The sequence below is a fragment of the Chenopodium album genome, chromosome 10 (assembly GCF_948465745.1).
Source record: "Chenopodium album chromosome 10, dcCheAlbu1.1, whole genome shotgun sequence".
NCBI classification, from domain to species: Eukaryota; Viridiplantae; Streptophyta; class Magnoliopsida; order Caryophyllales; family Amaranthaceae; genus Chenopodium; species Chenopodium album.
This window is the reverse complement of record NC_137843.1, coordinates 58,397,111-58,412,687: the sequence shown is the minus strand read 5'-3', so window position 1 is coordinate 58,412,687 and position 15,577 is coordinate 58,397,111. Positions and strand designations below refer to the sequence as shown.

At 34.2% G+C, this 15,577-nt stretch overlaps 4 protein-coding genes across 4 annotated transcripts; all 4 read right to left on the bottom strand.

The window, feature by feature from the left end:
• On the bottom strand, positions 1–3,839 carry LOC145564329 (protein BOBBER 1-like). Its single transcript, XM_081624644.1, has 6 exons — positions 3,319–3,839; positions 1,883–2,055; positions 1,746–1,794; positions 827–993; positions 568–651; positions 1–448 (listed from the first exon to the last, which is right to left on the bottom strand). The coding sequence occupies exons 1-6, from the start codon at positions 3,692–3,694 to the stop codon at positions 410–412; spliced, it is 888 nt and encodes a 295-aa protein (XP_081480770.1). The 5' UTR covers positions 3,695–3,839; the 3' UTR covers positions 1–409.
• Positions 3,840–5,093: 1,254 nt separating this feature from the next.
• On the bottom strand, positions 5,094–9,321 carry LOC145564328 (wax ester synthase/diacylglycerol acyltransferase 5-like). The gene is made up of 7 exons (XM_081624643.1): positions 8,974–9,321; positions 6,509–7,102; positions 6,272–6,338; positions 6,053–6,156; positions 5,710–5,931; positions 5,482–5,619; positions 5,094–5,255 (listed from the first exon to the last, which is right to left on the bottom strand). Exons 1-7 carry the CDS (start codon positions 9,202–9,204, stop codon positions 5,094–5,096), a joined length of 1,518 nt encoding a protein of 505 aa, XP_081480769.1. The 5' UTR covers positions 9,205–9,321.
• Positions 9,322–9,923: 602 nt separating this feature from the next.
• On the bottom strand, positions 9,924–12,655 carry LOC145565559 (wax ester synthase/diacylglycerol acyltransferase 11-like). Its single transcript, XM_081625522.1, has 7 exons — positions 12,440–12,655; positions 11,722–12,315; positions 11,542–11,608; positions 11,346–11,449; positions 11,013–11,234; positions 10,195–10,332; positions 9,924–10,085 (listed from the first exon to the last, which is right to left on the bottom strand). Exons 1-7 carry the CDS (start codon positions 12,653–12,655, stop codon positions 9,924–9,926), a joined length of 1,503 nt encoding a protein of 500 aa, XP_081481648.1.
• A 1,452-nt stretch (positions 12,656–14,107) lies between these two features.
• Positions 14,108–15,577, bottom strand: LOC145564327 (F-box/kelch-repeat protein At3g23880-like). The gene is made up of 2 exons (XM_081624642.1): positions 14,348–15,577; positions 14,108–14,258 (listed from the first exon to the last, which is right to left on the bottom strand). The coding sequence occupies exon 1, from the start codon at positions 15,560–15,562 to the stop codon at positions 14,462–14,464; it is 1,101 nt and encodes a 366-aa protein (XP_081480768.1). The 5' UTR covers positions 15,563–15,577; the 3' UTR covers positions 14,108–14,258; positions 14,348–14,461.

The window sequence follows — 15,577 nt, the reverse complement described above, 5'->3', positions numbered from 1 at the left end:
ATATTGATGACATGATATAAGTTTGTAAATGAAAAGTTGTCATGATATTTCCATACAACCCCACAGATGACACCACTTTCAGGTGTTAAGTTACCACCTCAATCAACAAATCATGGGAAAGTTATAATTTCCAAATGTAGCAATCTGCAGCACAAATATGATTGCACAGCCACAAAACAAGAGCTGGAGTCACGCTAGGCAATTAAGCTTTGTTAGCAAACCAAAGATTGCTGGAATGTATCTATACCCAGTAATAACAGATTCTACCCTAGATATCGAAACTAGTATAAACAAGTTCAGCATCAGACAAAAAAAAACCTGTTTCAACTCCAGCTGCTGGTTCTCCAATTTCATGACTACAGTAATCAACCCAAAAAACTGAATCATATTCCATCATCACCATCACCATCTAGTTGAACTTTGCCTTTGAGAAGTCCATCTCTGGATGCTGCATGATTTCACAAGTGAATTTTAGATATGAGATCCTTGATTAATATAATTTCATTTGTAAAAATGTACATTTCACTCCTGGTATAAATTACAGGGGTATCAAAACAACGTATTTACCTCAGCCATAAACTTCTTCAACAGCTCTTGCTTCTGCATGTCATCACTTGTTGGCAAGCCCATTTGTTTCTGCCTTTGGTCAAACTGCACAACCAAAACATGATTTTTCATCAGTAAATATACTGTGTAAAACGCAGATCTTCACAAAAAATTCATGCAAGGAAATTAGGAATCACAATTCCTAGATTACTATACACATGCCAAGATAAGTAGGCCAGTATTTTTATTTTTTTTTACTAAAAAAGTCATCTAGTCTTACCATCATCTTCTCCACAGTTGATCTTGTTTCAGGATCCAAGTCAGAGAGCTTGCTGCTTTCAGGTTCAACTTTCTGTGTATCAATTTCAGGCTCACCTTTAATCAGACATCTCCACCAATCCATTTGGTCGTGCTTTGTCAAGAGAATTGAGATAGACTTTTGATCCTCTGAAGAAAAACCAGAATAAGCGTCAGAAAGATAACAATCCAAGCATTGTGTTTTATGCTCACAATGTGTGCTAGGCTATGTGTGTGTACATACATGTATTGTGGCATTGAGACCTAGAGCTTTAGAACAAAATGTAACTCTGGCCTAGTGGAGATAAGTAAACCAAAATTCAAATTGGGGAGTACACCACTAGTTCCCCACCAAGCATAAATGGCAATCCATTTCATATATCCCAAAAAATGAGCCATGATCTTCCCCAACAAGTAACCTTTTAATCATAGCAACACACTTTATCACCATTAGCTAGACTTACCTCAATCATTAAACTACAAACCCTTTCTTTCCCCTTCCTTAGACAAGCCCTATTTGGGAGGTTGAAACATTGAGCAAGGGGGTTGGGGAAAGTAGGGCTCTCATGAAAAAAATTTACATGAAAGAGGTGAACAACAAACCTAAGCTCCAGGCTAGAAAATTCATGAATAACAGATACAGGCAAACAAAGAAACAGTTATAAATCATTTTAAACTTCAACACGACTCTCTAATTTCTACTTGCCAGCCATCAAAGCAATTATGATATGGGTGAATTATCTGGGGTGATTTTAGGAGTATAAAACTGTAGAAAAGAGCTTCCGTATAAAGTTTTATGTAAGAAAAGGAAATCAATAGATAACTACAATAGTTGGGTAGCCATTATATTTCAAAGGCATGATTATTTCAAAGATATACAGGTTCACAACCACAGAACATACCCAAGCTCCAAAAACAGTCATCTGGCTTCACAGGCTTATAAAGATCACCCTGTAACAAAAAATACTACAGGTCAGAAAAGAAGATTTAAATTGTTACAAGGAAAACAAGTGGCTCAATTTGATAAGAGAGAGCTTACATCAATAATAGGAGGCTGGCCCTTGAGACCAACTTTCAAGTGATTCTTTTTAATCTCGCAAGTGATGGACCTTGACTTTGTCCCAGGTGGAACGGGTACGCTTACAGTAACTTCTGGCAAGGACTGTACCCATGAGTAGTTCTCCAAATCTTGACCATTCCCTTTGTTTGGTTCTGCACCGACGTATTCCAAAGAATAAATAAGAATGGTTTATTTAAAAAAACCATATCAACTCCTTACAAAAACACAGCAATATTACACATGAAAAACATCATTCTACCATCTTGGAAGTGGCCTCTCAAAAAGAGCCATCGCAAATGAAAGGTAAAATAGAAAAAAAAAAAAAAAAAAAAAAAAAAAAAGGAATCCGAAGAGTAATTCATGCTTTAGTTGTTAAAAATGAGCCATTATCTGAAACTACAATTTATGCAAAGATTGGCAGCTAAATTTCTCTTTTGGGTAGCTAACTAGCTACTAGGAATAACACATCAATTAATCAATTATGATAGCCAGCTCCCAACTAGAAATACGCTGCATATTTTCTTTTGGGTAGCTACATTTTTTAATGCAGTATCTTAATTACTCTGTACTTCATAATCTTGGGATTTGATTTCATGTTTGTTGTATTTAGCATTGGACCTTATGAGTTGAAGCATAACAGCAGTGCTACATAATAAATTAAAAATACCAAGCGCAAGACCATGAAATAAGTTACCTAGTACCAAAGCTGCTAATAATCAGTCCCTCCTAATTGTTATCCCCTTAAATTAGTTTGCCTTGGCAATTTCCCTCATCATTCTAATAGCTCCTCTAAATCTAGAGGATTCAATCTAGTCCACCCCAAGCCACCACCACCCTGCCCTGATTAAAATTTGGGAGCACATGCTTCTTTGATTAAGAAATTAAGCAGAAGGTGCTCATAAACTAGCTTTAATTTCCCAGTATGTTTCTACACTAATTTGTTTGATTGAGTACAATTCTCAAAGGATGCTTTAGCATTATTATCTTAACAGCTAGAGATTAATCAAAAAGATTAATTAACATTAATCAACTAGAATCATGAATCAACAATCACTCATTAAAAATCAGATTAATTAACGCTCATTCATCAACAATTACAGATAAATCAATGTTATCAACAAAAACGCTCTAACCAAATCAATACTTCGGTCCCAAAGATCCACAGTCATATACTCACCAAGCACCAAATACATAATCACTAAACAGAACAATACTTAGAATAAACTATATTAATTCTTCCTTAATTAAGCAAAACTTAGGGCAAATCATAATCATATATTAAAATCAACAACAAAAATTAATTAGGTCAGATTCTATTCATCAAAAAGTCAAAATGAAGAGTAAAATCACCAACATTGCGCAATAAATCAATACAAAATTCAAAAACTCAAAGATGAAAGGAATAGATGATAAACCTATATACTTAGATTTCTCTGTCTCCTTCTCATCATCATCGTCGACATCCATAGAAGACGCATCCTTCTTCTCCGAAGCAGAAGACGACGCAACAGCAGCAGCAGCTGCTTCCTCCTCCTCCTTCTTCTTCTTCTTCTCAGCTTCAACCTTAAGCTTCTCCCTCACATTCGTAACCAAAGTAACAACCTCCTTCTCAGACGAATCATCGGCGAAGAAATCCGTCTCTTTCGCAACGAAATCAATGGCGGATTGAAGAAACCCTAGCGGATTCGAAGGATCGAGAATTGTAGAAAACGGCTTCGGAGTAGGCGGTGGTTGTTGTGGTTGTTCTTGAGGTTTGTGCTCTTCTTCGACGTAATCTGAGAGAATCGCCATTGTTGTCGGATTTTGAGGAGAGAGAGAGAGAAAAACAGGGGTTTTCTTGGAGGAAGATGAAATGAAAAGAAAAAGGGAAGAATCGAGATGAATCAGTAATAACGAGGGTTTTAGAGGGATATTTATATGGAGAGAGAAAGAAGTTGAAGGGGCGATGAAGTGTAAAGTGGAGGGATTTCTTGAAAAGTTTGAGAGAGTAGATCAGTAGATGATTCCAGAAGGTCTGTCTATCTATCTGTCTTTGGCCTCTCTGGCTCTTTGCATCTCTTGGATAGTCCTAGACTCCTAGAGGTGTCAATAGGTATTACTAGTACAAATATCCGAATATATTGTACACTCGTAAATATTTTGTTCTCATTTTTATGGTTGTTTTTCATTTAATTATCTAACCTTGAGTTAAATGGGTGTACGATACACTCGAGAGTATATAACAATCTCTCTATTATATGTAACAACTATTTTTAGTAAATGTTGCACGTAATATGAAACAGATGTAGTAATATAAGAAGTTAAATTAAGCTGAATTATTGTGTCAATACAAGTCAAAATACAGATTGAGAGAGTTTTTTTTACACCTTTAATCTTATTTGAGATATGTTTTGTAAAAAAAAAATGACATAAATTTCAAAAAATATACTCTATAACAATTTCACAACCTTTATATATTCTATAAGTCAAGCCTCTAGTAGCAAGTTTTTTCTTTTGTAATGTGTCTTGTAAACTCTGATTTATTTATGTTAATTCAGCCTTTGTTAAAAAAAAATCACAATCTTTTTGACATTAATATTATGATTAGCTTGTTTACTGTGTTTTATTACGAATCTTATTATCTACGAAATATTGGGTGAAGGTAATATTTTATGAGTACAAGATTAATGGTATGAAGAATTGAGTTGAGATTTTGGCTTGATAAAATATTTGTTTGAGAATTTGAACAAGTTGTTACCCTTAAATTTGATGTTGTTGCATTGGCTTGTTGCCATTAAGTTCAATCTAAAGCCATGTCTTCTGAATTCTCACACCTTGTTGGCTTGTACCCGTCAAAGTATTAATTAACATTGGCAACAAAGTACTACTATTTCATACTTGCTAACTTGGAAAAGTCGTTCAAATCACAATTTATATGAAGCAGTCAATACACTTGAGTACTTAAGAGTTAGACATAGCCAATTAGAAAAGTGCTAATTTTTTTTATCACTGGAATAATATTTGAATTATTTCATTTAAGTGAAAGGAACATGTAACATTTCATTGTGTGTGTATATATATATATATATATATATATATATATATATATATATATATATATATATATATATATATATATATATATATATATATATATATATCAATGAGTATTGCTCCAAGGGGGAAAAAATGGGTAAATAGAACATGGAAACTAAATATTGAAGTTTTTTTTCTTCTGGACTGCTTGCTTTACAACTTCAAGTGATTCCGCAACATCATCACATAGTTGTTGTGGTTCAGGGATCACATTTTGATCAACTGCTAGAACCAAAGTCATTTTATCCATGTAACTCTGAAAATGGACGGTTAAAGCCTGCACCAGGTAAAGTTAACCACATCAAATTGAAAACAACATAATTTGACCTATATACATCACATAAACGATCTCAATCTTACAAGATTCATCTTATTACTCGTACACACAATGATTGCATGTATAACACATGGGATCAATATAATATTTGACTATTTCGTGATTTATACATATAACTATAATACTACAATGTATTTGGATAATAAACCTTATTCAGGCTACATACTTGTGGGTGTCCATAAACACTAGGAGCAAGGAAAGTTATGGGATGACCATAGAAGCTTATTTCTTCATTTGGACCGACCACATTTGACAAGGAAAATGTAGTATTGGATAGAACTCTGTATACTATAGCAGCAGCCACCTGTAAAACTATGTACTTAGTAAATATTGCTTCCACAAATTTAGGAATTTATATTATCAAGTTGATTTTGAACAGGGTAGAGATGCATACCCTTAGGCCGAAAATCTTGAGAACAATTTTACCGCTTATGAATGTGGCAATCGCTTCAAGAGATTGTTTCTTCTTGTCAATGGTGGCTTTAGCACTGCGTATGTAATCCAATGGATCTTCTCTTAGCGCGATGTGGAAGGGAACGAGGATGTAACCTATCGAGTTCCCCCATTGCCAGTTTCTCGAATTGGGATCATCTGTTTCCATTTGTTCTGCTAAATCCTATACACTTATGTTAATGATCATGTATATATGCTGCGTATGTGAAAATAAATAAAGTCTTTTCAATAAGATTTTGGGCACAAATTAATGTAGAAAATAATTGTTATTGTTATACTCAAACCTCAAGCGTGGAAGTTGGTCTGATATTTACAAGGAGTGTTGATCTAAGACGAATATGCTTTGGCAAATTATTCTGTTGCACCTTTTCATTTCCCTTGGACTCACCTGAATTTATATATGGATCGGACATACGCATTAGCTATCCTTAGCAATGTAAATTTTTCATAAAATCATAACTTTACAAAATTAAACGATCATGTAGTAAAGATGAAGGACTAACCATACTTCCTATTAAGGTAACGTGATAGCCCTGCTTCAGTAATACCCAAAACAACATCGTTTATTGTCTGAAAAAAATCAATATCACCCCAAATTGTGTAATGAACTTAAGATTATCATACAAATGTTAGTCACGCCAAATAAGTTTGAAAGCTAACAAGATATCAATCTATAAGAACTTATGAAAGATGCATTACAACATCCTAATTTATTTTTTTGTAACTGAAAGAAAACGTACCACATTCATGTCGTTCTTCACAAACTTGATGTCATCAAAACTAAGAGTTCTATAAACAAACTTCTTAGGAGCCTTTCCGGTCCCAGAAGAGCCTTTTAAATGAGTCATGGTGTCCTTAAGAAACACCATTGTGGCAAAAAACATGCATAAATCTATGATAGTGTACCAAAACATCTTGAAAGCAAGCAACAACCACATCAAGCAGCCCCATAAACAAAATGATGAGCTATTTGTTGTGTCATCTGACTTCTTCGTATCCTTTGTATGAAGTGTAGGCAATGCATTAGGATCAGAGGTTTTTCGAGTACAAGCAAGTACAAGGGACATAAGAGAGATACCATCTCCTACGGAATGGTGTATTCTGAATACAGCAATCGAATTAGCATCCTTTGTTTTGATGCTTAGAATGTGGATCTCCCATAATGGCTTGGTTAAGTCCATAGGAGTTTGAGCAAGGCTTGAAACATAGTCTTCAACAAATTCATCGGGTGAGTCCATGTATGAATCTAAGCTTGGAACAATAATGTGGTTGTCCACGTCCACCTTGGTTCGGGTCCATCCAACCGGTCTACTAGGTTTTTTGGGATCAAATACCTAATTGTCAATCAAGATGGATTAGTCTAGCTCCTGAAGGTAATCGTTAATGTGAATTCAAATATTAGTTAACCGATAAACAAATAAATTAGTTAAGACTTAACTCCCAATGTCTCCAATTGCCGTATTTTCTCTACTTATACTACAATGCTTAACTAGATAATAGATTGTTGACATATATCATGCATAAATTTGTAAATGCACTCGAGTGTATGAGTGTATCAGAATATACATTGCACTTGGAACGTTAACCACCATATGGTCCATATCAAATTGGAAAGCCTTCGGGAATTCTGCCCTCTAGTACAATTCGGAAGGCCAACACACTACCTAATGATAAGAAGGCCAATAGACATCATGGTAAATCTATCTGCTTCATGGACAAGCTAACATTTGTAATTATTGTAACACAAGTCCTCTATTTTCGCCCTCACTTTCAAAGTAACTAGCGCTCGAATTTTGGACTGAACTGATCTAAGTGAGACTCTAAATCAGTAGATTGGTTCTTCTTATCATTTTCTTACAAAATAAAATAAAAATGCTTACTATGATAAAGCTAAATTATGGTGGTTGTACGCTTTATCTAACCCAAGCCGTCATCTATTGGACTATGGGTCACCAAGGCCAACAAATAGAGGATCATGAATTCATGATTAGCCCATTCCAATTTAAATGGATTTGTCGTTAAATAGAATCCCATTTCAATCGAGGGCAATTTTGACATTTCATCAATTGATTGTAAAAAGAAAGAACCAGCTTAGCTGATTGACTGATTGTAGCTTACTTTGACTAACCCTCCAAATAAATAAATAAAAAAAGAGCTTACTTTGACTAACCCAAGGGTCACAATGTCACATAGTCTTTCCCGCAGCCCAACACTTTGACTAGCATATTCCATATTTCCATTAATCTCCATAATTAACAAATTGTTTGATACGGAGTACAATTCAAACTCTTCATGAAGTTTTAGTTTATGAGTTATGACTCTTATGACTAAGGGTGTATTTGGTAAAGAGTTTTTTAAAGAGCTTTTAGCTTGTTTTGTCCAATTAGATGTTTGATCAATTAAAAAAGCTAATTTGGGTGTTGGTAAATAGCTTATTAAAAGAGCTTTTTGGGCTAGAAAACCTCTTTTAGAGAAAGCTCATTATAAGAGCTTTTTAAAATTAGCTTATTATGCAATTAGGTTTTTGTCTCTTAATAGCTATTTACCAGACATTTTTACACAATCAGCTAATCATAATTAGCTAGTCAAACCATTTAATATAACTAGCTAGTCAAACCAGCTAGTACAATCAGTTATATCAATCAGCTACCAACTAATTACCAATCAAGCCCTAATATTCAAAATTTGGAATCAAATTTTGTATATACCACTCTACTCAGGGCTTCCAACAACATGGCAATATGTAATTCGTCATTTTTTTGTTTTAAAAAATATTACATAATTCAAATTTACTGTACTTAAACCAATTTTAAAATTAAATACGTAGTAATTTGCAATTAAGCCTAAATAAAATAAACTCGATCTAGTTCAAACTTATTTAAAAGTCCCCGTATACTTATCCAAATGGATCCGAGTAAAAAACCTACCGACTTGAATATGATCCTACCATAAAGGACCCAGATCATAACTCCATACCCGAAGCAATCTATCCGTTAGCCTGATTAGCCACCTCTAGAGCACTCGTATATCAATTATTGATCTAACTTAATCATGCATTCTTGCCAGATATGAAAAGCTAAAAAAAATAGTAAAAAGAAATTAAAGAATGTTGACTTCTTTATAGTGCTAACAAAAATAAGCAACGTGTAAGCACGAAAAACCAGCAATAAGATGAAGAAAAAATTAAATTAAGCAATAATGTTACCAGTTTGCTAGAGAAACGAGGGTGCTTAACAATAGTTTGATAAATCCCTTGTTTAAGAACTTCAACGTTGATCAACGTCTTACACCCAACCACCGCCACTATGCAGCAGTTCATCTGCGGCGCATGGAACAAACGTGTCGCCGGACTAAGTGGCTCCTCCACCTCCTCTTTCACCCCCGTCGTCGTCCTAGTTGTGTTGATGGGGACTAACCACTTATTAACACATGCCATCTCTTATTTTAGTTAGTTAGTAGCGTAGAAGATAGAGAGAAAATCATTCAAAATTTCTTCTTTGCTTTTTTATTGGGTTTTGAATTTTTGATTGAAGGGTTTTTAGTTGGTAGAGGGGAGAGTTTTTTCTTTATGAATACATGTTTTAATACAACAACTATACAAAAGTTGTACTTTTATTATTGATTTGGAGAGAGTCTTTCTCTCTATGAATCCCACCTAATTTGGTCTTTAAAAAAAAAATACTTGGTCCATACTCTATGGTAAGATCTTGTTAAATTTGTCATAAAAATGTGCACTTTTGTTATTTTCATTATTTTTATATAAATTTTTTTATTTGAATTATTGTTTGGAAGTCTAGATGTTAAATTTTATTTTTTTTCTCAAACTTCTCACTACCTTAATGTTAATAATGTTTAGAAGTCTGGCTGTTACGAAATCAAAACAATAATCTACCAAAAAATAAATAAAAATCTAGTACTCCGTAACTTATAATATTTTTCATTATATCTTCTAACTTAATACGAAGTAGGAAATATAGTCATAAGCAAATTTAATCACCTTGAAATTTCAACCATATTGGCCAATAACCAATATGCAAAATGAATATAGAATACATCATTATTCATTTCAATGTATATTACTTCCAAAGAAAAATCAATGGGTATAGCTCTTCAATTACTTTAGCTTGTACGTTGTAATAAACTAGAACATGGATGCTAAATCTTGAAGATCTTTTTCTTTTGAGCTGCTTTCTTTACAAGTTCAAGTGATTCCGCAATATCATCACAAAGTAGTTGTGGTTCAGGGATCACATTTTGATCAACTGCAATAACCAAAGTCATCTTATCCATGTAACTCTGAAAATGGATTGTCAAAGCCTGCACAAAATAGACAAACTACATCGATTAAGCACAAAATAATAACTTGATCAACGTACTTCGCATATATGTACTATAAGATCCCAATCGTAAAGGATAGTGAGCATACTTGTGGATGTTCATAAACACTAGGAGCGAGGAACGTCATGGGATGACCATAGAAGCTTATTTCTTCCATTGGACCGACCACATTTGAGAAGTATAAGGTAGTGTTGGATAGAACTCTGTATGTAATAGCAGCAGCAACCTGTAAAACTATGAAGTTAATACTCCCTCCGTCCCTTTATTACATGTCCATTTCTCATTTTGCACGGGAATTACCTTTTTTGTTAAATTGGTATAAATCACCTTTTTTGTCCAACTTTTTTGAAAAACCACCTTTTATGTTTTCTTTTTACTAAATCACCTTTAAACTACCTAAGTTTTTGATTGCACCACCCCTAATTCAAATTTAACATATTGCATCTCAATTATCCACTTCTAAATCAACAACCACAACAAAACCTTCCCTTCCATCTCAACCATCCACTTCAATTACCTGAGTTTAGGGTTTGAGAATGAACAAAGACTACAATTAAATTTGTGAAGCAAAATTACGTTTGGTTTTTTTAAAGCTTTACTCAATTTAGTTGTGCATTTATATAGAGGGAAGGGTCGAATGTTTTTGGGATGGAAAAAATAAATGATTTAAGGAGAGAAAAACACAAGTTGTGGGTCCATTTGACATCTCAATTAAATTTTTCGTTAAAATTTAAAATAGAGGTGGTGCAATAAAAAACTTAGGTACTTAAAAGGTGGTTTAGTAAAAAAGGAAAAAACATAAAAGGAGGTTTTTTCAAAAAAGTTGGTCAAAAAAGGTGATTTATACCAATTTTGCCTTTTTCTTGTAATGCTATAAGCCTAGGTTACTATAAGTTGCATGCATACCCCAAGGCCTAGAAACTTGAGAACAATTTCAGCACATATATATGTGACAATTGCTTCAAGAGAATGTTTCTTTTTGCCAATGTTGGCTTTAGCACTGCGTATGTAGTCTGATGGGTCTTCTCTTAGCGCGATGTGGAAGGGAAGGAAGATGTGACCAATTGCGTTCCCCCATTCCCACCTTTTCGTATTGGGATCATTTGTTTTCATTTGTTCTGCTAAATCCTGTTGAGTACCCATGTCAATGATCTTAGACAATTTTAAAGCCTTTTTTGAACAAAATTTTGGTTGCAAAATGCAAATAGATGATAGAAATGAGCAATGTTGTACTTAAACCTGAAGCTTGGAAGTTGGTCTGATACTGATAGGGATTGATGATCTTATACGAATATGCTTAGGTAAACTATTCTTCTGCACCCTTTCATCTCCTTTCGACTCACCTGAATGTAAGAACGTATTACTATACTTCATAAATTCATTCAATTGAAATAATATGAACATTACTGATCATGTAAGAAAGTGGGAGACTGACTGTATTTCCTGTTAAGGTAGCGTGATAGGCCTGCCTGAGTTATCCCTAAAACCACATCATTAATCGTCTGAAACAAATCATCAATGTCCCCATTTAGATGTATAACAAACTTAAATTTAATTATACTTGTATTAGTAATATCAATTAATTTTGAACAATTTATAGACAAATAAAACGTACCACATTCATGATATTCTTGACAAACTTGATGTCATCAAGGCTTAGAATCCTATAAACAAATTTTTTAGGAGACTTTTCTGTTCCAGAAGAGCCTTTAAGATGAGTCTTGGTGTCCTTAAGAAAAACTATTGTGCCCAAAAACATGCAAACATCTATAAAAGTGTTCCACAACATGTTGAAAGCAAACAATAGCCACAAAAAGCAGTCCCATAAACTAAATGAGCTTCTTGTGTTAACCAATTTCTTCTTCTCATTTTCGGTAGGGAGTGTAGGAAATGCATTAGGATCAGAGGTTTTTCGAGTACACGAGAGTACGAGGGACATAATTGAGATACCATCTCCTATGAAATGGTGAGTTCGGAATACAGCAATCGAGTTAGCATCCTTTGTTTTGATGTTGAGGATGTGAATTTCCCATAATGGCTTGGTTAAGTCCATTGGAGTTTGAGCAAGATTTGAAACATAGTCTTTAACAAATTCATCTGGTGAGTCCATATTTGAATAATCCAAATTTGGGACTATAATGTGGATGTTCACGTCCACTTTGGTTTTGATCCATCCAATTGGTCTCCCGGGGTCCTTGGGATCAAATACCTAGATGATTTGAAAAGACAGAAAATTTAGCCTCATAGGTTATTGTTGAAGCCAATTCAAAGACTTCTAATATAAAGTCTTTGTTACAATTAAAAAAAGAACGGATGAAGTAATATATATTTACCAGTTTGCTAGAGATGTGAGGGTGCTTAAGAAGAGTTTGGTTAAGTCCTTCCTTAACAATGTCAACATTGATCGCGGTCTTAAACCCAGCCACTGCTACTATGCAGCAGTTCAGCCGTGGCACGTGGAACAAGCGTGTCGCCAGGCTTAGTGGCTTCTCCACCTCCTCCTTTGCCGTCCTGGTTGTGCTGATGGGCTTCAGCCACTGATGTTCCATTTGACGTTAATTAATAGTGTAGAAATATCAAGTTTCTTTTTCTCCTTATGAAGAATAATCTTACTCTCCCACCAAATTTGGGTCTTTTCTTTAATCTTGCCTATTGAATATGCATTTTCTATTATCTTAAATAACTGTACAAAAGATTTTAAGCATCCCAAGTGTGAATGTGAACACTAAACAGTTAGTTAACCATTAAAACCTACACCACTTTTGGTACGAGTAGTATTTAAGCACCATTTTCCTTAATTTATTAAAAAATAAAAATAGTTTTGGCAAAGATAAAATACTTGTATAAATCTAACAAAGGAGCAATTACAAACTTTTTCAGGGTGTATTCCTCATCCTAACTCTTAAAAATCTTTAACACATAAAAAGTACTTTGTTGTTCGTACAAAAACCAATTTGACACAATTAAAGTTTCAATTTAACAAATAAAGAGGAACGAAGAGAGTATTGAGTAATATATCTACTCATGCAAGTTACTAGAAAACTAAAGCATCCTCTCAAATTAGAATAAACAAGTACAAGAAGTAGCTGACTCCTAATTTAAAATTTGTGAATTGTAAAAATTAAGTACGAACATCAGAGATAAAATTGCAATTAACGCTTAATTATTACAAGTACATAGCTTAAATTCATCAGGGGAAAAACAGAGTAGAAGAAAATGCATACCCATGCAAAGGTGAAGGCTGCCAGGTCGATTAGCTTTCTTTGATCCAAAGTACTAAATGGTATTTTCATTTCTCAAATTAAATTCTTTGATTTTCAATTAGCACACAATAATGTGTATTTTGTAATGAATAATGGACAAAAGTTGCACACAACAACTAATTTCATTACTTTGCCTCTTCTATTTACAGAGTAATTACTTAAATTAAGCATAAATTTCTACTCACAATTTATGCACCTCGCTCTCTAATTGCATATTTGCATGACAAGTAAATTGCATTGTTGCCGGGGATTAGTTGTATAGTTTGTGAGAAAATTAGGGTTCTAGTAACCAAACCTACTCCTTTTGTTTCATATGATCATACTATGTAGCTTTTCCGAAGTATGTATAGTATTGTGGAGTTTTGATTGTATTTACTGGTAATAGGCATGTTGTTTATAATAAAAGTTAGCATTATTAATGATATACTTTATACAATATTATACAGTGCATACTTCGTATTTGTTATAATCCTTATTACAAAGAATAATTCATTTTTCCGAATATATAGAGTTTAGTCATTTTAAAATGAGGTGGTCAGTGTGTGGCATTCTTTAAGCAACAATTTCTTATTTTTCATGAGTGGTTAGATTGTTACTTAGTAGATATGTGAATATGTGATGCAACATTAATATAGTAGGCAAACTCAGCTTTCAAAGTCTGTAAAAACCTCTAGCTTTCAATAGTGCACCACAATAAACAGAAACAAAGGAATATGCCCATATACCCAAGTTCTAGTTTACAAATAAACCAGTTAACAAACCACTTAACATTAAGCACAGAAATTAAAGTTATGCTCTTTATTCTCTGCAGTCAGTATCTTCTATGTCAGTTCAACAATCTCAGGTTCAACTCCAAATCTCCAATTTCTTTCGATACAGCTACGCTTTCCTGAAACACAACAGCACAGCTATATCAGCTGCAGATCAATTACAGGAAGCTAAAATGTCTAGCAGCAACAAAGGAAAATGAGAAGCTACCTGTCTTATTCTTTACTCTTTAGGCATCTCAGCAAAAGCCAAAGGGGAGATCAGGCTCGGAGTATAACTCAAGACGCGAGTGCTGCCTTGTTCTCCAAATGTGACAAGCCGAGTCTACTTCTTAGGCGAAGAGGTTGGATCAACCAGTCCTAGTTCGTGATCACCTAATTGTATGAAAAACTTGCCAGCCATAGCGACTCCAACCACATCACAACAAGAACTTAGATTCATGTCCCTATATAATCCAATGTATTCAATCTGTCCCTTTTGCTTTAAAATCGATATGCTCACATCACCTGCACTTGTAAACCGGCCCATGGCCAAGGATCCTCCCATACAGCCTAGGAAGCGAAAGCCACTTAAGTACGAGTCACCAGGAATCAGACCGCGGATTTCATCAAACCTTTCATGGACTAAATCAAAACCCAAAATGCATTGTTTCTCACCACGCCCTCGCTCATACATGATCCAATATAAAGTCTCATTGACCAAAACTCCAGCTAAACTAGGCCTCCCATGTAGGGAATACCCATGAAGCCTCTCATCATGAATTTGCTCCCATTTTCGACTTCTCAATGAGAAAACATGAGCTATGATAACTCTGCTCTCTTCGGCCACACTTATTCTAACAACCTTATAATCATCACTCGAATGTACATACCCAAACCCCCAAGTAAAATTTCGAAAACCTTGCAATAAAGGGTACGAAAATTTAGTCCATTGGTGTATAACAGGATTCCAAATGATCAAATAACCCAACATAGAATACAAGCACACTAACCCATTACATGATCCTACAAGAATAATCTCATCTTTCGACGACAAACCATCAAAATCAATGCTGAACTTAAACAAACCCTTTTCACAGTTAGTATCCAATAATTCACCCTTATCATCATCATCAAAAGAATATAAAAAATAATTACTTCCAGAACAGATAAGAACACAATTTACAGGGGAAAATGAATGTTTAAATGAAGATAACTTGAAATAAGCATTACCAAAATATGAAGAGGAAATAGAAGAATACCATTGTTTAGAAATGGACTTATATTGAAGTATAGATTTGATTGGCAACCTTGTAACAATATCATATACTATAAGATCATGAGGGAGGTCCATTTTTTGAAAAAATGCAACACCATTTATTTCATCAATATAATTTTCTAAATTTTGCTGCATTTCTATTGGCTCATCGTCGCTCATTACTTCCATTGGCAGCTACATGAA